Genomic DNA, 25471 nt, shown 5'->3' with positions numbered 1-25471 from the left:
TACATTTGAAAGTTAAAACACCACATGAGTATCCTTAAGTTACGATGTAGAAAAAATGTACAAACTGAATTTGTTCATTTGTGCACAGGTGAAGCTAACCACTCTTGTGCTGCAGTGATGTGCAGTATCAGAATTATGTACATAATGTATCAAAGCTTTATATTTTTAGAATATGGTGAAATCAAAGGAATGTTATGAATAAATCTTTCAGCTCAAACACAGGGTGTTATTTGTCTCCTCCTTTGTGTATTTGTGTGTGTGTGTGTGTGTGTGTGTGTGTGTGTGTGTGTTAGCAACTGGAAGCAATCTGAAAAATATAGACCTAGAAACTTTTCTGAAGTGCATATATCATTATTTAGAGAAGCACTCTGGTTCATATTATGATTGCAAGCAATGTAACACTTGCAAAGAATAAATCTGTGTGACTTACATCACTACAATGATAAAACAATATATTATGCCGTAAGGATCAGCCAGAACTCCACCGAATATGCCACCTGTTAGTTGCAGTTATTGTAAAGTTACAACAGTCATAAATCTTTCAATGTGGAAATGGGAAAAATACATAATGGAAGTTGGTAAGTAGACCTGTTGGTCTGGAGGCTTGAACAAAGAACTGAGTAATTAGAAATAGTACTGCTGCTTGTTTGCTACTTTCTCCATATGGTATTATCAGCATAAAAGTCATTAAAAGTGACTGCATTTGTGTTTGAAAAATAACATGTCACCATTACCATTTCAGTAGCAGTAGAATGTGTAATGACTTGAAGTATAAAGGGGAAATCGGCCTGGCTAGATTTCAAATATTTATCTGCCATGCAGATTGATCAGTTGGATGAATGCACATGAAGCTTTCTTGAATTTTGTGAGAAGCAAAGCTTCGTGAAAGTAAAATGAACGCAAAAGTGTAGAATTACACTATCCATTGAATGCCAGTGGCGATAAGCAAACGTTTCATGCTGCAAAAAAGGCTGTTGGCTCCATTTCCCAAAAGCTTCATGCTTTGAATGTTTCTGGTTTCACATTAACTGTTGCAAGACAAACTTCAAGATATTTTTCAATTAACTCTATTGCTCATTTTCTTTGGTAGCCCTTAAGGCCTTTTCTGTAAAGATGTTAGAAATAATCTTTTGCATATATTTCTCTAATTACTGGAAAAGCTTTTGCATAGTGATAGCTACTTTAACAGTCATAATCCCAAAGTAAGTTTTTGATCATACTCTGACCTCTGCAATGTGTTTAGTTGATTCTGCCACCCTTGCTGCACCTAACACAAATATACACCACTGAAATGAGAAACTTCATTGAAAAACGAACCATCTCAAAATGGCAGAAATTGACCAGAATTGCTCTTTGTGACAGGAAGTACATCAAGGGACACTGTAAACCATAAATTTTCGCATGCATGAAACTTTCATGAATTTTGCGAGGGACCAAGATTCATGAAGGTAAAATGCACACAAAAGTTTTTGTCTACTCGATGCATTGAATGCCAGGACAATGCTGTACAACATTATCTTTAGCAATTCCTGAAACATTCGTGCTGCGAGAAAGGTCATCAGCTCCAATTCGTAAAAGTTTCATGCCGTAAATTTTTCTGGTCATACAGTAATTGATACCAAATCTTCAGTTTTGACCAAATTTTTTCCTGGTAAGCACTTTTCCTCAACAGATAGAGAACCAAGGTTTAGAAATGTCTCTTTAACCTGATTGTCATGGAAGAAAAATGTGTTGCCAAACAAGGAATATTCTCATTTCGGCCAAACAGACGAGATTTGAGAACAAAACTACAAACTTTCTCCTTTTTTCATGACTGAAATCTCCTAGGCGGACTGCTGTAGAGTGTGAAGGTGCGTTCCATAGTTGGCCTGCTTGTGGGTACATACGGGAAGAGATCTTGAGGCATCACCGTAGGTGTGTCCGAAGCGGAAGCGCATTTCTGAAAATAGAAAGAGGAATGGAAAAAGATACTGACATTCATTTGGTACACACAATTTTTCATAAAGGATATCTATTTTCAAGGCAAATGAATGCCAAGGGCCTGCTTGTTGATATTTTATGCAAATGGTTGCAGATTCACTTGTATACGTATCACAGACAAGTTCATATCTGCATTTCTTCTTTCAGTTGGATATTTTCTCATAGTCAGGATGCTAAATTACCTATCTTGTCAAGCTTATTACTATTTTAACCATTGACAAATTATTCTAATGACAGAATATGTTAAACTTAAATTGGCCTAGCTCAGATATCATGTGATTACTGGTAATCATCCACCAGACAGACTGTACTCTGGCATTCAGTTTGTCATATCACTCTTCTCATCCAGCATTATTATCAGGAAAACATTTTCACCTACTCAATATACTGTGACTAAAAAATGTATTTAAAAATTACCTATTTCTAGCAAAATGAATAGGGAAGAAGATACATGTACATTCCAAAATGAGAGAACTTACGAGGTAAGTAGCCAGTGTATTTGGGAACCATGCCGATCTGTTTGTAAAGGCGACGTTGATGGAGTGTTCCTGGGTCCTCCCTTGTTAGTTGGAGGCTGGCCTTGGCTTCCTCATCAGGTACCCTGGTCCTGGAACAATAGAACAAACAGTAATTCTCATTTGATCAGAACAAGAAAAATGAGGTGATGTTGATTTTAATGATGACAGGGTCAACGACAGCCAACGTATACATACCAACACGTGGGATCCCGTTCCCCTTCTATTATATACATGTACTTGTACCCTACGAAGGTGGCTGCATTATTAATTACTAGTTACATCATGTATTCAATTGCAAATCTTGTTTATAGTAATTATCATGACACAATTGATGTATATAAATGTTTTTTTCTTATTTTTTATTTTTTGTTTTATTGATCTTTATTATGTGATATGGAGTGACACATGAGGGCTCACATGATGCCCCTGGGTAATAGTAAAGAGTTTTACGTTTGTGAGCCCCGGCCCAAGTGTCACTTCATTACATTTTATACACACTACACATATCCTTGTACTGTATATCGCAATTGGCCAAATAAGTAATACATAATAAGTAAAAGTAATAATAATAATAATAATGATGATGATGATGATGATAATAATTATAATGATGATGACGATGATAATAATAATGATAACAATAATAATAATGATATTAATAATGATATTAATAATAATAATGATAATAATAATAATAATAATAATAATAATAATAATAATAATAATAATAATAATAATAATAATAATAATAATAATAATAATAATAACTATTATTATCATTATTATTATTATTATTATTATTATTATTACAATTACAATAATTATCTGAGCATACTCTAACGTGAGGGATAATGCGCAAAAACTCACCTTGGTATATACCCGGGCTTGGAGATGATTGCATGCCTGTCGGTCTCATCGTAGAAGACGTTGAGGGACTTGTCACACATCTCATGGTACCTGGAGCCAAGGCCCAGTTCTGTCACCCCTTGCCTGGGGATGAAGCCCCTGTAGCCAGGCATTGGAGCCTCCCTGGATTCCCTCTTGTCCTCTGAGAAGGGGCAATTGCAAAATGAGTGATTATCTTACAGATATTGCACTTTTAGAGGTGTAATATAACACTTGCCATTCCCCCATGAGAATATATTTTTCCCAAAACGTGCAGCACTGAGGGAAAATATAATTCACAAGGGACTGTCAGGTGACTTTTACAATGACAGACAAGGCAACATTTGTTTTATTAAATCCCTGTCAGCAGACAGTGAAATTCTGAGATTCTATTACCTGGTGTGACATCACTGCATGCAATGTAACAATTTTGATTCTCACTGCATTTAGTCACGTGATTGCATTGTGACCAATCACTGACCAACATCTATGTGGACCATTTGATATTAGTTTTTGGCTTTAAGACATGAATCACATCTGTCACTTTCAAAATATTCAAGACAAGTTGGATATGTGAAAAACAACATTAATAAGCAGAAGATTTCTACAATAGATTTTTCCCACTGGAAAATGTCTACTTTTCCTATGTAACTCAAGACTGGAGCAATTTTTGAAAACCCATTTCTACTACCAGATTAGAGACTGGATTAGTGTCAAGAAAATAGAGAAATGTGATAGGAGATATGAGAAAAAGAGAAGAAGAAGATTAGGATTTAGAGTGGACTAGAATAACAAAAAATCATTTGCTATCAAAGCTGCTAAAAAACATAGTAAGTAATAGCAAAATGTTAAATATCTTTTATCATAACTTCCAAAATTTTGTTGTTATGTAAGAGGTTTGGTATAATCAGAAAGATCTTATTTTGCTCTCGTCTGATGATGGAATTACTGTAAAATGTTTAAAAGTGGTGTTTACCCCATTTTTGCAATTAAACCCTACAAACGGAATGGATAGCTCACCTAGGAGAACTTTGCTAGTGGGATGCCTGTCTCGGTAGAAGTTGAGTTGCTTGATGACAACCTTGTCATCAGCAGCAGGGCGGAGCGGTCTGGACTGGACCACCGTCGTCTTCAGGTTGTGAATCTTCTGGTCATGAGTCTTGGTGTTGTGCATAAAGTCGTCAATGCAGACGTCACAATCCTCTTTGTAAGTGTTGCCAAACTTGAAGGGCATTCTGGGAATGTACCCTGTTGGATGAAAGTTGATAGTGTATGATTATTACACTTCGCACTACATATCACAAGACTGAATAAACAGTAGGGCCTACAAACTATATAGGTGAGAGGGCAAGCAGGAATCTCTAGCCATTGTGTAGAGATAAATATGAATGAGCTGACAAATCAATGATTACTCTGTACCTGTAATCATATCATCATCAGACTATGATGTCACAAAATCTTAAGTCACAATCCATCGTGATCATACTTGCAGAATGACATCATCATAGGGTTGTCTGACTAGAAGTTTGACTGCAACAGGTTGTAACTTTGATACCAACCAATTGAGAACACTCTACAATGCCATGGAATTCATGAGATCAAAAGATCATTTAATACTCCAATCTGCTAGACTGTGAGAACGATAAGAGCGTTACCTTTCACTATTCAAAAGCCACCGTGTTCAAAGCACCTTAAAGCCCTTCTCGTTCTCAGCCAACGATTATGAGATGATCACTTTTAAACTCACACAGAACCTTTCATCAATTACAGTACTCATTCCCACTTTTTTTATCATAAGCATATGAAATATATAAAAAGTAAATAACTGGGGAAATCTCTCTTTACAAGTAGCTTCCTAGTGCACTGAAGTCATATCTATTAATTTTTACCTGTGTATCCTGGCACCATCTTCTCGGTAAGCTTGTTGTCTCCCGTTGATTTGGGCAGCCTTAGAGGGCGCTTCTCTCCCTGCAGTGTGGTGGCTCCGGTGAGGCCTGTGCCAACGTGCTTCGTGGAGGCCTCGAAATAGTTGTTTGGCCACGACGAGATGATGGGATGGCGGTTTGCTCGTCTCTGTTCAAGGGAGGAGAGGAGAGAGGAAGGAAAGACTGATTGCATAATTGATTGTAACTATGACATCATCAAAGATGTTATGGCATTGCTGGAAATGTCTTAAGCAACTACCCATCATTTCCCTTAAAATCAGTCTAGATATGATGTATTTGTTAGGAATTTAGCACTTCATGTTGGAAATCACATGACAGCATAAGGATTGATTGTTCCTATCAGTCTTTGCCTTTCTATCATGACAATGTATGGCTTCATTTTATGGTAAGATCATGATGTACTACTGTGTACTGCACATGCAAAGATATGCTGCAGATATGGCAACTATGTACACTGAAGTACACTGAACACACAGTTACTAGTACAGTCTGTAGTGTGCCCCAGTGACAAAATACCAGGCAACTCAGCAATATATCATTATCTCAGGATTCTTCTACAGAAAAAAAAAAACACACCACACACACACAAAGAATTAAACAAGGGCATGTGGAGATATTTCTTGAACTACTGGTAATAATTGAGTGTTATCTCATCATCCATGCTCCCGTCTTTATTAAAGGTTTATTTGTTTGGTAAAAATTATATATTTTTCCCAATACAATGAAGATACACTACAACACCACAGCGGATTGACGATAACTGCCTTTGTCAATCTGGGGTGTGAGAGATGTGACATACATGTACATCAGCATGATATACCACCGGGCTTATATACTTCCACGTACCATGTTCACAGGGGTACAAGAAACAAAATGATGTCAATAAATGATAAACATGTAATGATTTTGATGATGAAGATTTATAGTCAGTATACACATATAATTTCACTGATTGGCCTAAAGTGACATCCTGCTGACATGGGCATCCATATACGTAGTGTGCTAACCCACCTGTTAATGGTATTTCTTGGACAGATTATGGTTATACTGTATCTACCAACTTGCAGAAAAGGACTTTGGTGGACAAAATTTACAAATCTATCAAGGGTTCAACCACCATACTGTACCTAGAATATGGTCTCCACTAATTTTTGATAATATTTACAAGAAGGGGATGTACATTTTTGTATGTTTGTGTCTCATATGTGTACTTTGAAGGAATATTGCACTTACATTCTCCAACTTGTTGGTTGCGTTTCCATAAGTATCCCCCACATGATACTTGTACTGCTCAATGTAGCCACAGTATCTGATGGAAGATACAGAAATATGGAAGAACAAAGAAAATTAATGATGGTCCATTTGGTATGACCAATCATGCAAACGATGAAATATTTTCAAATTCCTAAAATTCTATACTTTACATGTTGGCTGTCATATAACTTTCAAATTGAGAATCACATCAAATTACTGTACAGTTGATGCATCTTCACCCAAAAACATATGAATGGCTTATAAAAAAAAGAAAACAAACAAAATGATAACAAATCTTACACAATTGCTTTAAAAGAGATAAAGATATGAAATAAAACTTTAGATACACTTGTACTTCCTTATTTCAAGAGAATGCCAACAAGACCTTAAAATTGCTACAAAGAGACATACTGTAGAACTAAACAAATCCTCTAATCTTGTCTAAATGTCTAAATTCACGGTATATATACTTCTAACATCACTTAAACCTTGATTTCTAATGATCTTGATGTGATTGGCATTGCAGTTTTCAATTTACAATGTACCACAGCCCCACAACGTATCAACATGTCAGCAATAAAACATTATTGATCATAAAAAGATGAATACTGTACATTCAAAAAATCCCAACATGAGCTCTTCCAAATAGCATGACTCACAAGTACGAGGGAATAAACGATTGGAAGAGTTCCCGAGAGTTGCCAAGGAAGTTGATTACAAACATAGCAGTCATATAATTGCTCTGAACACATGTAAACAGTGTGCACACGGGCTGAAAGTTATCCTCATAATAAATTGGTTTATGGTGAGATACGTGTATCCAGCTGTACATATGTACGTTTCCTGCATCCTTCACAGGCAATTTACATGGTTGGAATAATGAGAGATAAACATCATATGCATGTATTCCTACGCAAGAAATAAAGACTGTTGTAATATGTTTGAATATATCTAGCCCTATCGTCTAGATCCCACATGACAACGTATTGTATGCTTGCCGTATAATCACCACTTCAATAGATAGACCTGTTGAAGCTGTAGTGTAGGCCCTACTGTACTCACCCCGGAACTTGTGTTCCGTCTGCTAGTTGTGCAAAGTCTCTTCGGCGCTTGATATTCCACGTAGTGGAGTTTGGCATACTTGTGTTCATCATCTTGACAAAATTTTCTCTTCCTAAAAACTTTCTTCAAGAATGTGCAACTATTCTAGCAGTTATATGCCAGAAATATGGCCAACGCAAGCGATCACGTAAATGAAGAAAGCTGACGACAGACTCTGTCTCGTTTTACGCGTGGCGTGGCTGTCTGCTTTTCCCTCGGTTGTGTTGCTATCCCGCGGCTTGTTGCTATCTCATTATGCGGTTGTCAAGCCCCCTTTGACCGAGCGGCGAAGCGGACGGCCCGAATCTCCGTTCATAAGCAAATAATCCTCCTCCCGTTCATTGATATGTCACAGTGAATGCGAATCTGTACGATTGTCGCTGCCGCGCTACGGTGATTCCGTATAATGCGTGTGTGTGTCCGTACATGCACTCACACAGCTGTAGCAGACTACACACACTAGAAAATACATCGGACGCGCCTCCGGTACATGTACAGCGACATCGTACGCACATCTTGAACCCGCTGAAAACACTGAGTGTGAGTGATACAGGTGCAACAGACGTGGAACCAAAGGAGCTCTGAATACAAGAACACATAAATATATTATATTAAAATACAAAGCTAGGCAAGGGTAAGTACTACATCTCTCCCAGTTCATTGTGGTTATGTGTTTGGTGTTTGATGTTCTTCTGATGTTAGCAATGATCTATTCGGTGCTGATGGTTTGCATGGATGGAAAAAGTACCTGCTGTAGACCTACAGGTAATCAAACAGAGTGAAAATGAGCTTTCTCTTGGAGTGCGCTGTAATTGAAAACATGTGCATCGAACAGTTCTTCAGATGACTAGCTACCTGGGCCCCTTGTAGAAGATTATCATATCTTCCTTCAGTGTAATGTGAATTGTGACGTTTGCATACTACCTGAAGAGAAACAGAGGAAAGGGGATATGTGTACAATAAATCCCCCCCCCCCCACAAAAAAAAAGATATGTATGTCGTGGAGTTCTAGAGGATATGTGCTATACAATTTGTAAATGTACATAAACTTTGTGGCCATGGGGTAATAAACTGTGAAACCAATGGCATGTCAGCAAACTAACTGAAAGATCCATCTGTATCTGGTCGTTGGGGATATGTTCTGTTGAGACGGATCTCTCTGTGCAGTCAACAAACATTAATTATGAGGAGTGTTGTACAATGTTAGTTGTGTATGCCTACAAACTGTAGTACAATGTGTATGACCAAGAACATTTAAGATCTACCATTGCAAAGCGATGTGAAAACATTCACAGTTTTAATACTTTTATTTTTCTTGAATTTACTCTATGATGTGCAAGTACATGTATGCCTTTGATTTTATGAAATTGAAATTTCTCCACCAGAAACACCCTTGCACAAGTACACCATTGTACTACGTTGTAGTACCTTAAAGTAATAGATTTCATTTTTTCCCACAAACATTGCTTATTAAAGGCATGATTTACCATTTGCAGAAGATACAAAACCCCAGCATTAGTGCTTCATAATAATTCTAAAATGTAAAAATCTGAACAAGTACAATGTACAAGTGTACATGTATAATCGATGTTAAGTATTGTTAAATATACAAAACGTGAACAATATTTCAACATAATAAGAATGTTTCCAGACTATACCGTCTGCAGTTATGGTTATAATGACAAAAATATTGATATCTCCTTATATTTTTGGCTACACCTGGGGCCGTATTCTGAGAGCTAATTAAGTGTCTGATTACCACTTAATTACCAAATTGGTATTCTGAGAGCATGATTAAGTAGGGGGTATATTAACTACCATAGCAACAAGAGTTTTGGCGGGAAGGACCTACGTGTTTGCGCGTATCAATGCGCGTGCACCTCTGAAAGGACTGAATCACAGAGTTGATTACGAATTGGTATACTGAGAGTGTAATTAAGTATGAAAGTTAATGGAAAACTTAATGATACCAAAGAGTGTCATTAACTACTCCGATATCACGCATTACATCATGTTTTCTCTGCCACAACGATGCTTACCGTCTTCGGTAAACGATGAGCGGTTGAATCTTGTTGTCATGGTATTCGTAAAATTCAGAGAAAAAAAGAAATAAGGAATAAGGAATTCTGTCATTTTATGTGAGCAAAGAGGTTGAGATCTTCGCGTGCGTAGGTGAGGGGTTGTAATCAAATACCATGTACCGGAGTGTGCGCACGGAGCTCTTGGGTTGTAATTACAGGGGGCGTGGAGGAGCGCGCATTGAGGGCATATTTGCGCGTGTAATCATCATTTTGGCTTCTAACAACGCGTCTGATTGGATGGAATAACAATTAGATGGGAGGGACCTAAGATAATTACAGGGGACTTAATCATACCTTAATTACGTCCTCAGAATACCGATTTTGCCCATGATTAAGGGCCTATTAACTTCACGACTTAATCACGAAGTTAATTACAGACTTAATTACGACCTCAGAATACCACCCCTGTATATTGCAAATATGTTATATGGTAGGATGTTGTGTAATACAACTGACCTACACATACGGGCAATTCCAGCGTTACGGACATTACATGTAGAGAACATATTTTTTGTGACTTTTTGGGCTTATTTCAACAACTCACCACAATCATTCTGAATTTATTCATTGTTTCTTCTAACCCAGTCATCCTTAAATGTCAACAGTCTGAGGTTTGATCAGTTACCAGTACTATAAATCATTTGGTAGATATTACACAAAATGCTTGCCGCTACGGACACTACATTCTTTGGACACGATTATTTGCCTCCATGTGGATATGTTGAGAAATTTATGAATCAGAGCATCAAGTAAAAGGAATTTTCTTCTGAAATGAATGCTCAGGTCCTTTTTAAAGGGGATGGCTAGTAACTGATCAATTGTATCAAAATACCACTCAAATGAAAGAACTTGATAAATTCTGGCATTTGATACTTAATTTGTCCTTGTAGCTCATATATTTTTCAAATTATTGCAGATTAAGGATTTTTTGGAAAAGTAAATTTTTTTTTTTTTTTTGCGGAATTGCACATATGCATCAAAAGTGATATCTTAAAAAAGATTTTAATCACTGCTCCCAAAGGGTAACATGACCTTCAATGTTTAATCTACGTATTAATGGTGTTGTTTTCTTTACACATTGATGTTACAGATACCATACTACATATATTATATGGCCAATGATATATTGCTATAATTTGAAGTTCTTTTCTTTGCTTGTGTGGAAGATTAACAATGCAGGCCTATATTGCAGTTATGCCTAAGTAGGGAATAGAAAAAAAACCACTTGTAAACAAACAAACACACAAAAACACACACACAACATATTGGAACAACTTTCTATTCACTCGATCTCAAATTTGGCTGTGATATCTGTTTAGCTCAGATGCTTCATAATGTTACATGATATATTTATTTGGTATTTTGTCACCTATTGCATACATAAACAGAAAATGGCAAAAGCCACCAAACATAGAAGAAACGAGCAAAGAACATACAGTACTGTATTTCACAATTCTTTGAAACACTTACGCTCCATGACATGCTCATCTGAACCATCATAAGTCCTAATCTTTGAAGACACTGGGCTTACATTGTATGTGCTGGTATGTTGTAGGCCTTAAGTGGCAAAATCAAAATGTTGGTCTTGCCAATACGTTGAACTTATAATTATATGAAGAAATTACAATGTTTTCCCATTGGTACAATATTGTATAAGTGGGATGACTTGAAAATGATGTGAGATTATAAAAGCCCAGTGTTTATTTGTGAAGGCATAGTATAAGACAACTTCATAATTTTGCCAGAGGAATACAGCAGTGTCACAAAATTACTAAAAAGAATGAATTTCATGCAAATTTGACAAAGTATACAGATAAATGCACACCAGTTTTTAATATGGAAACCTCATTATATTGTCTTATTTTTTTTTCCCTCGACTTAACATTGGATGTACAGCTACATGAAGTGTAGCATGTGTCAAATTATAGCTTTGAACAACTGCCAAATAGTGTTGTACATGTGAGGCAAAGAGAAATAAAAGTAATTCTTGAATGTTTTTTACATTTTCTTTGAGTGCTTATGATTTTGAATTTTTACGTCATTTACGAGTTATTTTTTTTTTGTTTCAGTGAAATTAATCATTATGCCCTTGAGTGACATAAAGTCATACAGGATTTATTAAAGATATTGACCTTTCATCCCCGTGATAATTTGCAAATTATGACAACTATCATTTGGAATGCAGTCTTCTCTGAAATACCAGTCTGTGTAAACCCTTTTTATCTTTTTTTTTTTTTTATAGAAATGATGTTCCTTAAATGTATGGTATCAAATCAGACTGAAATGTGTTTGATGGTATGTTTTCTCTTTCCATCATTTCTGAACATTCCATGCAGGAAGTGCCTCAGAAGGGAATGAATGTTGTCACTATGGTAACCAACATCTAAGTGTCTCTCTTTTGTGTGTGTGGATGGTGGCAAACAAGCACTTCAACCTTCTCAAGCAGCATCTTAAAAATATTGGATTAAACCTTGCATGGTGATACTGACGGACTCTTGAGGAATGGGTACAGGGAAGAGCAAGCAAGAATTGGATGAAGATGAGGGGAACAAGAAACAGGTTGATGACAACAGTCAGGAGACCTTCCCCCTCTACTCCCTGGTGAACCCCAAGGGGGGCGGCGAACTGGTGGAACTGACCCGGGAAGCCATCAAGACCAAAAACTGGCAACCGCTGGAGGACAAGATCAGGGGTGATGCTGTGAGTACATTTTGGTTGTTGCTTTTTTTTATATACAAGTACAAACTATAGGTCATCTCTCTCCCTTTCATTTCCTGTTGTGTTACAATGTATTTTTTAAATAATAATAGATCTATACAATTGTTTGTTCATTTCCATCTGAGAAGATGGATGGATAGTCCATATTCAGCTACGTTAAGCTGGTCTTCCATGGGGTCCAGTTGGATGCAAGGCGGAACCACTTCACCGAGTTAAACATCCTGCTCTTTGCGATGAATAAATGAAGTGGGATCTTTTGCATTAAGTTGTGACTCTCTCATAAACAGGACCTCCATTTTATGTCCTACATGTATAATAATAATAATAATAATAATAATAACACATATAATTTCTATAGCGCAATTCTCCACTCTGATTAAATGCTCAAGGCGCTTTACATCAAAGCAAAAAGACTGAAAATACAAGTACATACACCGTAATAGAAGAAGATGAAAAAGAGGACATGAAAGTCTGTCTTCAAAATGCACTACTAAACAAATAGGATTTTGAATTACTCCTAAAAGATGTTATGGAGCTTGAGTTTTTCAGCTCAGGAGGAAGTGAATTCCACAGTGTTGGTCCAGCGTGAGCGAAAGCTCGTTTCCCCCCCCCCCCCAAGATTTCCTAGAAAATGGAATATGTAAGAGACCAGAAGTTGAGGATCGAAGAGTTTGTGTAGGTTGGTATTGACGAAACAAACAAACATTGTAATCAGGAGCTGTTCCCTCAATAACATGATAAACCAGAAGAAGTATGCTAAACCTAATGCGCTCCTGGTTCTTAATCCGAGGTAGTTTCAAGAGATTAGCTCTAATGCTTACACATTTTCAAAAGACTATCTTTTTATAGGCCTATTGTTGATCAAGACTAGATATGAAAATGAACATCTTTGCAAAAATGATCTATAAAGCTATGGCTGCCACTCCATAAATGATTTGTTCTGTAATCGGGATGAAATTAGGATATCAATGTTTACAGACTGTGACGAAAAGATGAATATAATAATGTCAATATTTCACATTTATCTCGTTAGTTTTATTCTGACCTACAGTAGATTATTTTCTCCTGAATTTCATGAATTTAAAATTCAAATAGACAGGATTATAGACTATAAGATGAGAATCTATCTGTCATTCCTGTTTCCCTTGATACAAGTGTTTCAAACCATTCTCTCTTTCATTGTTGAAGTATATCGTGCAAGTGTGCATTTGCTGTTAATTACACTAGAAAGGAATTTCAGATATTTAGGATTAAGAATCAGGCTGTAAATATCAATGATTGTAAGTAGTATGTCTTGTTGTTTCTTTATTTCAGTGCAATGTGGAAGTTCTCTTTTGTGCAAGCAATGTGTATTTATATTCACAAGCCTCAGAGAGTGTGTGTGTGTGTATGTGTGTGTGTGTGTGTGTGTGTGTGTGTCCATGTGAGTATGCATGTTTGGATAGTACCTGATGCTGGATGTGCATCATTTTTTCAAGACCCTCTATGATGCCAGTAGGCCTCCCAGAATCAGATGCACTCTACCGATCAATCAGCACTCTTGCTTCATATTCCTGTAGAGAGTATATCAAAGCAAGGAGCCCGTTTGTGCAGCAGTGAGTGGGGCTAAAGTATATCATGTAGGCCTGTATCTATAGCTGATTTAATGCATGCTGCCCTTTTTTTTTAGCTCTTTATAACCAGAAAAAAAAAATCTCATTTGCCAGGAAGAGGGTACATCATTATAAGACATACATTCAGAATGATGTCAGAATGGAAAATTGATTTTGAGAAATAATAAAAGAATTTCACAATTTTTTCCCCATATGAAAAGGACACACTTCCTTGAATTCTTACTCACTTCGGGGACATGTTAATGCTGATAGAATAATATTCACCATGCCTTCTGGAGGAGCTACATCTAGTTCTTTTTTAGGGTCTCAGAACATATATTTTCCCTTTTCTTTGTACCAACATATACAATGGACATTATATCTTCATATTGTTGTATTATCATGCCATCACAAATTCTTGTAGAGTTCCCATGTAGGCCTAGAGAGTGGGACATGGAATTAACCAAGAGTCTTGACATTTATATCTTTTATTCAGACTGTCACATTTACCTGTGGGTCTCTCTAGATCTTTCTACATTCACTGAATTTATTCACATATAATGTTTCTCAAAATTAAACTTTCCCTTGTTACTGTATTTATGAGTAATACTGGGTATACAATTGTACACTATACAGTGTAGCTTGGTAAGAGATACAAAACACTGCTTTGCAGCTTGGAATGACACAACAGAGTCTCTTCTATGGGCAGTCTGGGCTTCTGCAACAAGCTCCCCTCAGGAGGAGCACTCCTCTAGATGTGACCTTAAGGTGACCTGATTGTTTACTGATGGTCAGCTGGACAATCAATCCCCAATCTGTCCACCAGATGGTCAAATTAGCCCAAGCCAGACCATCCTACCAGAAGTGGGTCAGCTCAGGTCAAGACTCTAGATAATCCAGTGACCAGATTAGAAGGTCATGACTCCACCTGCCAGTGAAAAAGACAAATGAATGGCGTGTTTACGCAATTGCAACACCACTGACCCTTTCAGATTATCCAAAAGATCTTGTTTGTAAATGGGGGAGTTAGAAACATGTTACATATTAATTAGGTGATACGCTATCAGCGTATCACCTATTGTGATTGTCAAAATCTCTCTTTATTTTTTTTTATTCTTCTTTCTTTCTGGACAATTTTGTGTCGTCAATATCTCAAGAATGACATTACGAAATAACATGACATTTTCAGTCAACATGTCTCATGACAAAATCTAGCCACAATAAGGTTTTCATGACAGTTACATATCTATGACGTCATCTAGGCGCCATTTTGTGATTTTCGGACCTTGTCACATGATCGATCATAACTTCATAACTAGATGTCATTTCTGTATCATTTTCGGTGGACATGAAGTTCAGGTCACGCTCTATCTTACTTTTTAACGCTAGTTACACAGGTCATCATTACGCGCGCGTAAGCGCGTGTCAAAATTTTAAAAGGCTCAAAACGACTTCCCAATGGGAAATCTCGAAGTTTCAGACAATTTTAAGCGTTTCAAACATTTTCTCGCGTGCGCGTCCGTCCGCGCAATTTCGCGCGCAGAGCCCGTAAGCAACATGAAAATGCAATTTTTTTGACTGATTTGGATTCCTGATACTTTGAGTAATAATATCCATTGATTTCCGATCGATTACGACCTATAACAAAGGAATGCACTGGCGTCAAAGTTGAAATTCCGCGTGCGCGTCTTTCTGCAAATATAGTGAAAAAACATGTCTTTGTTTATTTCGCCATAGCTCTTTAAATCGTCCGTTGACCCTATATTTCTATTGCATATTACAAAAGTATATGAATTGTAAGTAACATTCCAAGTATCAGTATTGCCAGGAATACGCGATGACGTCATCATATCGTCATTTTAAATCAAAAAAGTGGAATTGATTTTTTTGAGGTACTGTTTCTGACATTCATTTGCTCGTATCTCTGTTGTTTAAGCTCAATATTACCCCAAATTCAGATATGTTGCACTTTGAACATTTGCCTTTCAAGGCCATGTGATGGTTTTGAAATATGATGACGTCATCATACTAGAAATTGTGATTAAAGGTAAAGACTCAAAATCAGACAAGTTTACGTGTTATGTCTATGGGAGGTGATTTTTTTTTAAAACCATGCATTGACTTGACAACGTTTAAGCACCTTTACCTCATCTTATTTTACTCCATTTCCTCTGAAACATAAATATGTTGTAGCTGAGACAACAAGCTTTAGTAATCATGCATTTTATGTTTTCAAATCTCCTCATCAGGTTGACAATTTTGCAATTTAAAACTGAAAATGAGAATGCAATCTGTACGGAACGATTCCCAATTTTTCTTTGCAACTGTATATTGATCGAATCCACGCTGCCACTTGTGGGAAGTTGAATAGCGCCATCACAAGTCAACACTGTCACGATAGTATTTAGATTTAAGTTTCGCACTCGATCTTCAGGACAGCCATGTGGCATAATCGGTTAGCGCGCTGGTTGTTCATAACGCCATACCGGAAGGCGAGAGGTTCGACTCCCGCAGGACTTTTATCCGTTCTTTCTTTTTTTTCTCTTTTTTTTTCGGCAGTTCAGCTTTACTCCGATGTCATTTATCGTATTACTTTATCAAGTGTACGTAACCCGTGAACACGGCTGCTCTATTTCCCTTGTTTTGTATTGGAGTTTGGAGATTGGGTTTGCTTCATTAATTTTGTCACACTTAATGTTGTAAATTGCCCCTTGTTACAGTGTCCCGCTTGCCACCTTTCGTTTGCTCTTTCCTTTTCTCTTCATTGGTTATTGTTATACTGTAACAGGATAGGTAGGAACATGTATGTTTAAATAACTTGCAGGAATGGGAGCTGAATTGATTAACTCTAGTCCAGGTGTATGGCGTCTCGCTCATCTCTTTGAAATTCCAGGTTGTTATTGTTTGACCCAATAACGAAGTTGTAGACAGGTTATATGTTGTTATAGAGGTATCTTGTGCCACATGAATGGAAAGCATCACTGTTTAGTAGTAGTAATGAACTTTTTCATGTTGTATATGGTATAAATATTTAAGATAAATATATATATATATATATATATATATATATATATATATATATAAATAAAAAAAGATTAAAGATAAATTTCACATCCAATCTTCGGTACAGCCGTGTGGCTTTATAGTCACTTAGCGCGCTGCATGGTCATTATGCACTACCTTAGGACGAGATGTTCGAGACCCGCAGGACGCTATCATTTTTTTCTCTCTCTTTCTTTGTGTTTCTTTTGGCAGTTCAGCTTTATTCCGATCGATGTCATTTATCGTATTATCTTATCAATTATACTACCCCACGACACACAGTCGCTCAAGTTCCTCTTTTTTTTTTGTCGGAGGCTCTAGGTTGGATTTGCTTCATTTATCATACGTATTGTTTAAATTGCCCTTGGTACAGTGCCCCGCTTGCCACCTTTCCTTTTCCCTTTCCTTTTCTCTACGTTTGTTCCTGTTATATTGTCACAAGACAGGTCGGAAAATAATTTGCATAACTCAACTGGAGCAGGAATGGCAACTGAATGAATTAACTCTAGGCCAGGTGTATGGCGTCTCGCTCATCTCTTTGAAATTCCAGGATGTTATTGTTTGACGCAATAACGGAGTTGTAGACAGGTTTTATGTTGCTATAGAGGTATCTTGTGCCACATGAGTAGAAGGCATCACTGTTCAGTAGTAGTAATGAACTTTTTCATGTCCCTCCATGTCAATTATAGTGTGGTTTAAAGGGGTTGTGTGTCTATCTGCCAAAGAAAAGGAATAACTTATTTTCGTCATGGCTGTTTCTCTATACGTAGCCGTAGGTATTATGAGTGTTGTTGGTATCTGAGCAGTGAAGAACAGAGCATCAGGCTAAAATCCCCCTTAGTTATACGCGCTAAGCGTTCAATTTGATATATCTTTCTTTATGAAGTCAATCCCTGCTAATGGAGTTACAGAATTATGTTATGACACGTTTCACTGAAAGTTTGTAAAGCAAAGTTTATGGACAAGGCAAGCAATTGTACATGAATATACCTACCATTGATTTCAGAGGGAAATTATGGTATGCATAAATGTAAGGGTATCATTGCTTTGGAATTGCTGAGACAATATGCTTGGCACGAGGGCTTCCACTTCTAATAACTGATCCCTTTGAAGATGTGTCGGTCACGGGTGATCGTCATGATTCATCTTTCACGTAGAAGCTTGCGTTCCACACTCTTGGTTCAAGAAGACTTACCATCATACTTCAAATTGTTATTAAAGGTAAAGACTCAAAATCAGACAAGTTTACGTGTTATCTCTATGGGAGGTGATTTTTTTTTTTTATGTGCATTAACTTGACAACGTTTAAGCACCTTTATTACAGATGATTTTGCTCCATTTCCTCTGTAACTTAAGTGTGTGGTAACTGAGACAATAAGCTGCAGTAATCATGCATGTTATTCTTTGAAATCTCCTTATTAGTTTGACAATTTTGCAGTTTAAAACTGAAAATGAGAATGGAATGTGGACAAAACGATTCCTGATTCATCTTTCACATACATAAGTTTACGTTCCTCTTTTTTTTCTCGTCGAGACGTATGGCCGAGTGGTTAAAGGCGACGTCTCAGAGACGTGAGGTTGCACACGTGCGGGTTCGAACCCCACAAGATCACGAAACAAATTACTTAGCTATTTTACTTTTTTTTTCTTCAATTTTGTATTACATATATCGTCCATGTAGAAATCACATTCGTATATAAACGCACCTATACACACACACAGACACACACACACACCATATCCCTCTTTTTTGTGTTGGAGACCATATTGCTTCGACTGCTGCAAAATTTTGCAGGCTGACTTTGTCAAACTGATCATAATATGTAATGACGACGACGAAGGTGTTGTACTTTGAACAATTGTCTTTCAAGACCACATCATTGTTTTGTACTTTGATGACGTCATCACACTGAAAATTGTGATTAAAGGCAAGGTATCAAAACCAGCCGATTATAGGTTTTATGTTTACGACACGTATTTTTCCCAAGTTGCCAGAAATGGCATAGCGACATCAGTAGTTACAAGGCCGCATTTCCGTCTAGCAATGCAATACATGTTCACGCGGCCACGTTGGTTGAGTGGGCATTGACTTTTCTCCCTGTAATATCTATACATTTCTTTTTTGCCTTACCATTTCCGTGGATGTCCCGTGGCCAAGAGGTTAGGGAAACGGTTTTGCATGCAAACTCAATTATAACTTCAAGGTGTCTATATCACATTCTTTTCTTTGTCGATCACAGATGACCGACATCTGATAACCCCAAGCGTATCACCTAACTCGTCAGTCTGACGAGTTTCATATCTCGTTGTTAAAGTTATTTTAAAGTGTGAAAGTAACTCCGAACCATATCTCTCTTCCCACCTCCCTGCTCCAAGACAAGTTTCTCAAATTGCCAGTACATTGTACATCTGTATGCGTGGCTAATCATAGTCCAGTGGTTTTTATTTGGCTAAGTTTGTTCATTTCATTTCTCCATGTGTGTTTGTAGCCTGAACAGTTTTAAAGATCATATGCCAATGATTCAGCTACATTGTACTGAAAAAAACAAACAAACACCAAGGATATAATATACATGTGCAAATGTACAGAATGTACACTGTATGTCTCACAAGGAAAAGGCAGTCTTTAATTTCCATGCAAGCTGTTTGAAGTGCTGGACTTCATAATGTTATATCCTGTGTGCTCAATCCATCAGAATGTTGAAAAGGCTGACAAAAATTATGACATCCTCCCTGCACCTTCCCCTCCCCTTTAAAAGCAAAGCAAAAAAAAAAAAAAAAAAAAAAAAAAGAATGAAATAAACCACAAAAAAGAGAAGCTAGTAAATGACTGGCATACTAACAAGTACATAGATGATTATATTCATGAAGGAAGACTTTGCCAAGACACTGAGAGCATGGTGACAAACTCCCATGGGACCAGCAGGTTTTGATGAACCTGCTGCTTATGACGAGCTGTGTGTACATGTACAGAGTTTTAATGACACAGGGAGGCCTAATCTCAACAGCATGAATACTTTATAGGCTGATCTGTGAATGTGACTGATACATTGCTTTTGTATCAACCTCAACAGTTTCTCGACAAGAAATCAATTCGCTATTGCATAGTGTATGTGAGAACTTGAATTAAGAGCATGCTGTCTTTGGATCAATATTCATGTACAAGGTGTCAGGCTTGGTTGTAACAGTTGCAGCAATAAGTATTGATCATCAGATTAGAAGGAAAATATAGGAAGTGTATGTGTATATCATTGTTGGGGTGACAGAACCTTGCATCTAAAATTTTGTTGAAAATCACTTCTTTGAATTAACAATTGTATTTGTTGAATAATCGCATGAGTGATGTCCTATCCAAATCCTACACACTGTGGCTGTCTTGCCCCCAAAATTAACATATATGCCACTCCAGCATGTAACCAAAGGAGAGATGATCTCATTTGTTATAGTGTTTTATGTCTTTCTGCTCTCCTGAACATTTGACACTTATGAGATACAAGGTTTTGTCTCCCCACCAGCCATATGTTTTTCAAAACAGATACATGTTTGCCCTGTATGCATAATGTACCTGAATTCATCAACTTGTCAACATACAGTGTAACTTAGTTTGATTTTGAAGATGTTACTCTCTAAAAAAATCGAGTGAAAATAATCACTCTTGAAGGAGTGAATACATTTAAAAGAGTGAATTTAGAATGAAATTTGAGTGAATTTTGAGTGAAAATGTTCACTTTCGCTCATTTTGGAGTGACCTCAGGGATCACTCGAAGATTTTGGAGTGATCCCTGAGGTCACTCTAAAATGAGTGAAAATGAACATTTTCACTCAAAATTCACTCCAATTTCACTCTTAATTCACTCTTTTTATATTCACTCCTTCAAGAGTGAATATTTTCACTCGATTTTTTTAGAGAGTACCAGCAGACATAATCCATCGTTCATTTTTGTTGTAAAATTACATGGACAACCTCATCAAAAGAGTAATGATTATTCTGCATTTGACTTCACTTTTCATTCTGTATTTATGGAGTAAAATTTAATGTATTGAAATCATTTCAAAAACCTTACCTCACTTGCAGAACGAAGGGATATACATGTTCAAGCGTGTACACTCTTTATTGGTGTATGCTCAAATAGCAATTCAGGGTGGCATATCAGCCTATTTAATTTCCCCTCGTTACAGTATGAAGCGTATCATTGATGCGTAGAAAATTGTCATACAAATGAATAACTCCGTGGTATTTACAGTGTGTGAATGATAATTGTGGTGATTCTAACACTTCTATATATGTTAATGACATGTATGGTAAATTATCCCAAATGATGTGTGCATATTGTGTAGGCAAGAACTTATGCGTGCATTTTACAGTATAAATGTCAGATTGCAGACAGATAGCATAGAATCCTACTGATTGTCCATACAATGTACTTTTTCTCAGTCTAACAAATATGAACCCAACTGACCACTGGTACTACTGAACAACCAGTCTGTTCTGTCATTAATTTCTCTTTCATACATTGTATAGTTAATATTGAAATGATTAAAGACAGTGCAATCAAAGTTTCATACAAATTTGAGAAACTCAGAAAATTTTAGAATATTATATACTAAGTAACTACTGTATTCAACATGTCCAGCTGTACAAGCAGTTATAGGGTTTGTTTTTTTTTTTTTTTAAATAACATTAATTGTTAAAATATTTAAACCAGTAGTTGGTGATAATGCCATCACTTTGTACAAGTCTCCATTAGACTGAGATACACATTGTCAGAATTTTTTGTACAACAAAGTGAAAGTAAAAAGGAAAAAAAAATTGTATCAGCTTTCTCAGAGAGTGATCATGTTTTTCACATACACTGTAGAGTTCAAGACACTGTAAATGCTGCTCTGTCAGAAAAGGTGAAATTCAAAACTCTTCATCTTTTCGATTTCATTGTCCAATGTTAAGAAAACATATATATATATATATATTATATATATAGTGCATGAGGCTGAATGCACTATACCGACAAATTCTGAATTTGTCCCGAAGGCCAGTTATATTCAATGAGGCCGCAGACTGAATTGAATATAACTGCCTGAGGGCAAATTCAGAATTTGGAGGTGCTTGTATTGTTATAGTGCAAGAAGAACCGTATATAAAATGGCATACATACCCAGGTGAATTATAAAAATAGGTAGAAATAGGGAAGTCCAGATCACTTACCAATACCAGTTTCTTTCAAGCTGTGTAGACAAAATCCGGAAGTAACAGTAGAAACTCTTAACAGTAACAGTTAACACGTGATTAACGCTCTGGAACACCGAACACAAGATCCAAACGTGAAATTCCATAATGGCATAGTTCTAAGCCTATAACATGAGACCATGCCCATCACATCGTCATTGATTTTGTTCGTTTACTTCTGATAATAAATTTTGACTTTGCATCCATGAAAATGAAGTTGCTGGTGAGTAGATCTACTTATGTTGGAACTGATGTTGATAGGAGAAGTGTGGGGTGACGCGAGTCCAGCCGTAACGTTAGGACTAGATGTAGGCCTAGATCTGCGACCGACAGAGCTAACGTTAGTAGTAGTAGGAGTGGGACCAGGTCTAGGCGCAACCGGATTCAAGCACGTGCTTGTGGCAGGCATTGTAGGCGTCGACTGGACCCGAGAAATGGTCAAACTCATTCGTCGCTTTTGCTCTTCCTCAACTCGAGAATAATGCTTTATGCTTGTCTCAGATTTGTGCCCGGAGATTGCCATTATATGGCGTGCTTCGAATCCAGCATTATCGAGTTTGTGAATTGAAGTTGCCTGAAGGCAGTGGTTGGTATACACTTTAGAACAATGCGCTTCAGCAGTAATCGACGACATTTTGTTCGCAAGAGTATTCACACCTACGGGAGAATTGTCGTACCATGGATGGCCAGGCCTTGTGGTTGCTTTTGGTCATTGCCACAATGCATCACAGTGTGGATGTAGGTGTGAGACATATTTCACAAAAGATTCAACGGGGCAGTCATCCTTATGGGTCTCATACATACGACCTTGTTGACCTTGTTCGTCATCAAGCCCTTCCCCACGGTGATTCTTGGTTTTCATGTCTCTAGCCAGATACACATACCTTTGATTCGAAGAGTCAGTTGTGACAGCAAAATCTCCCTTGTTCACGTCGCGGAGATTTTCTCTTCCCCTGTTGCAGAAATGCAACATTAGATCTAAGAAAACCTTATTCTGGAGACCCCTTGGTGTCATAGGTGAGACGGCAGGTGAAGATTTGATTTTTGACATATCTTCGTCGGCGATAGGGTCCTTATGCCGTACGGATCCTTTCCCAGCCTCTTTCACTTTGTGTAGCACAGCTTTAAACATATCATTTGCACCTTTGAAGTCACCATCGCTACAAATGTTTACGTCAAGCGTTTGTTGAAAGTGTCGCTGAAGACCATAACGAAGTGTGATCAGAGAGCGCTTAGCGTATAGTTCCCCATTTCCCCTACGCACCTCCGCGTAAAATGTACGTAGAAAGCGGCACAAGTCTTGGGCTGACTTGCTTTCAACATCCGTCAGGCCGATTCCTTTTTCCGAGCAGTACGATTCCAAAATTCGAAGCGCGTATTTTATGACATCTTTAGTTTTCTTTGCGTCCTTATTGTCCAAGATGTCGCTTAGATCAGTCTCTGTTAGAGTAGCAAACCTGTTGTTTTCAGCTTCCATGTTTAAATCTACCGCGGAACTAGTCGAGTCCCCCATTACAGTACTACATAGTTGCTGGCGGCGATGGATCAAACTTCGATAATAACGATAGTATCAAAAAAAGGTATCGTGATTGTGGCGCAATCACGTCGATAAGGTGCGGGATTCAGTACTTGATGATTGAAATGAGGGAGCAAAAACCGATATCAAATCGATAGTGGGTTATCGTTGGCAATCGTTATATTTTACGTGCACTATAACTTTTGTCATGCACTGCCGGCCTGTATCATAAGTATGTATGCTATTTTATATTTCTGTTGTTCTGCTTCCACTTATTTCCATGCTTGAAGTCATTTCAGAAGGAGTGACTTGCCCACAGGGCCTTGTGCTCATCATGCATGTAGGCCAATCAAATTTTGCAACCATGCATGTGAATTAATCTGTTAATATTTTATTATTTTCTGGCGGGTTTGAAGGACAATGCTTTCCACCTGTATACCCTTTGCAATCAACAACTTCATTTTAATTGATGATAGGCCTACATTTCATTTTGTTCACCACTGACAGTGAAGGACCATCCATTATATTTTGAGGAAAACCTGAGAGACTGGAATGCATTCTTCATATGATATTAATTTTAGACTACTGTAAAAGTGGATATTTTTGGGTGAGTAATATTTCGCGCTTGGTGGGGTAATATACCGTCTTAAGTTTCACATGTTTTTAATTCCACAGAATCAGAACATCAAATTCTGGAATATACATGTATGGCAAGCAAAAATATTCGCATGTGTTTATTTTCATGCTAGTTTCTGGTTGTGTGATATGTGAGAAAATTTCCACTTTTACAGAAACGCATCAGGAAGATGATAATTTCACCCTATATCTTCTATATACACACAGACACACACACACACACATGATTGTGTGTGGGGGTGTGTGTGTGTATGTATGATATTGAATGAAAACACATCTATATATACCTATGCATTAATTGTGATTCCCAATATAATTAAGTGCTTACTATGAAACAAAAGAACAAAAAAGGACATGAAGTATGCATAATGCTTCATCTAAAATCCATCTTCACTGTGAGTGTGTTCATATCTGTAACTACCACCTTTTTGCTACAATAGAACTAATATCTGTAAAAGGATTTACTAAGATGCCACATCTGATACAGAGCGTTGGCAACTTACAAATTTACATTGAAAGATAACCAGGCTGTGAGTTCAACAATTCATAGTCATTATGATAATTAGATTCTTGTCAAGGGACTAATATTGTGTGCTTAAGCAGTATGCCAAAACATCAATCTACAATGTCCTTGTATCATAGCATATTGTCACTCCTGTGTAAGTCAGATTGTCTACAAGCAAAGAAATTGGTTCCATGAAATATCTTTTTATTTTCTGTGAAGAAAGGATTGACATGTGGAGTTAAAATGAATTGCATGAGAAAGAGATCGTGGAACACACGCATGTAGCTACTTTAAATGGGGCCTCTGGGTTTTAAACCTCTTCACTCTATGTGTTTACAGTGAGATAGTTCACCATGTCATGGTAAAACAGGGAGCATTCAGGAATCCCCCATCTGATTATCTGCACACTTGCTATCATTACAATTGTACAATCTAATCATTAGATTCCCCGATATTAGTGCATAGGTTGGCTG

General features: G+C 37.2%; 2 protein-coding genes and 1 pseudogene across 2 annotated transcripts in view; 1 reads left to right on the top strand and 2 right to left on the bottom strand.

Annotated features, from left to right (window-relative positions):
* Nucleotides 1–1202: 1202 nt before the first annotated feature.
* On the bottom strand, nt 1203–7880 carry LOC140241894 (ciliary microtubule inner protein 2B-like). Its single transcript, XM_072321643.1, has 7 exons — nt 7646–7880; nt 6563–6638; nt 5273–5456; nt 4404–4631; nt 3366–3546; nt 2460–2587; nt 1203–1939 (listed from the first exon to the last, which is right to left on the bottom strand). Exons 1-7 carry the CDS (start codon nt 7735–7737, stop codon nt 1824–1826), a joined length of 1005 nt encoding a protein of 334 aa, XP_072177744.1. The 5' UTR covers nt 7738–7880; the 3' UTR covers nt 1203–1823.
* Nucleotides 7881–12267: 4387 nt separating this feature from the next.
* LOC140242023 (transient receptor potential cation channel subfamily V member 5-like) overlaps nt 12268–25471 on the top strand; it is a 30050-nt gene continuing 16846 nt past the window's right edge. Inside the window, exon 1 of the mRNA XM_072321767.1 lies at nt 12268–12465. Within this exon, the coding sequence (XP_072177868.1) occupies nt 12268–12465 (198 nt within the window). The remainder of the gene's footprint in view (nt 12466–25471) is intronic.
* Nucleotides 22514–23854, bottom strand: LOC140241503 (uncharacterized; annotated as a pseudogene).

This window comes from Diadema setosum, chromosome 18, assembly GCF_964275005.1.
Source record: "Diadema setosum chromosome 18, eeDiaSeto1, whole genome shotgun sequence".
NCBI lineage: Eukaryota > Metazoa > Echinodermata > Echinoidea > Diadematoida > Diadematidae > Diadema > Diadema setosum.
The sequence above is the reverse complement of the archived record's forward strand: the minus strand, read 5'-3'. Positions and strand labels throughout refer to the sequence as shown.

What these genes read in the sequence shown, in the direction of transcription:
- LOC140241894 (XM_072321643.1), bottom strand. Translation starts at nt 7,737, where the DNA reads ATGATGAACACAAGTATGCCAAACTCCACTACGTGGAATATCAAGCGC. An exon ending in GACGGAACACAAGTTCCGGG is followed by an intron (nt 6,639 to 7,645) that starts GTGAGTACAGTA and finishes ATCTTCCATCAG; the next exon opens with ATACTGTGGCTACATTGAGC. An exon ending in GATGGTGCCAGGATACACAG is followed by an intron (nt 4,632 to 5,272) that starts GTAAAAATTAAT and finishes TTCATCCAACAG; the next exon opens with GGTACATTCCCAGAATGCCC.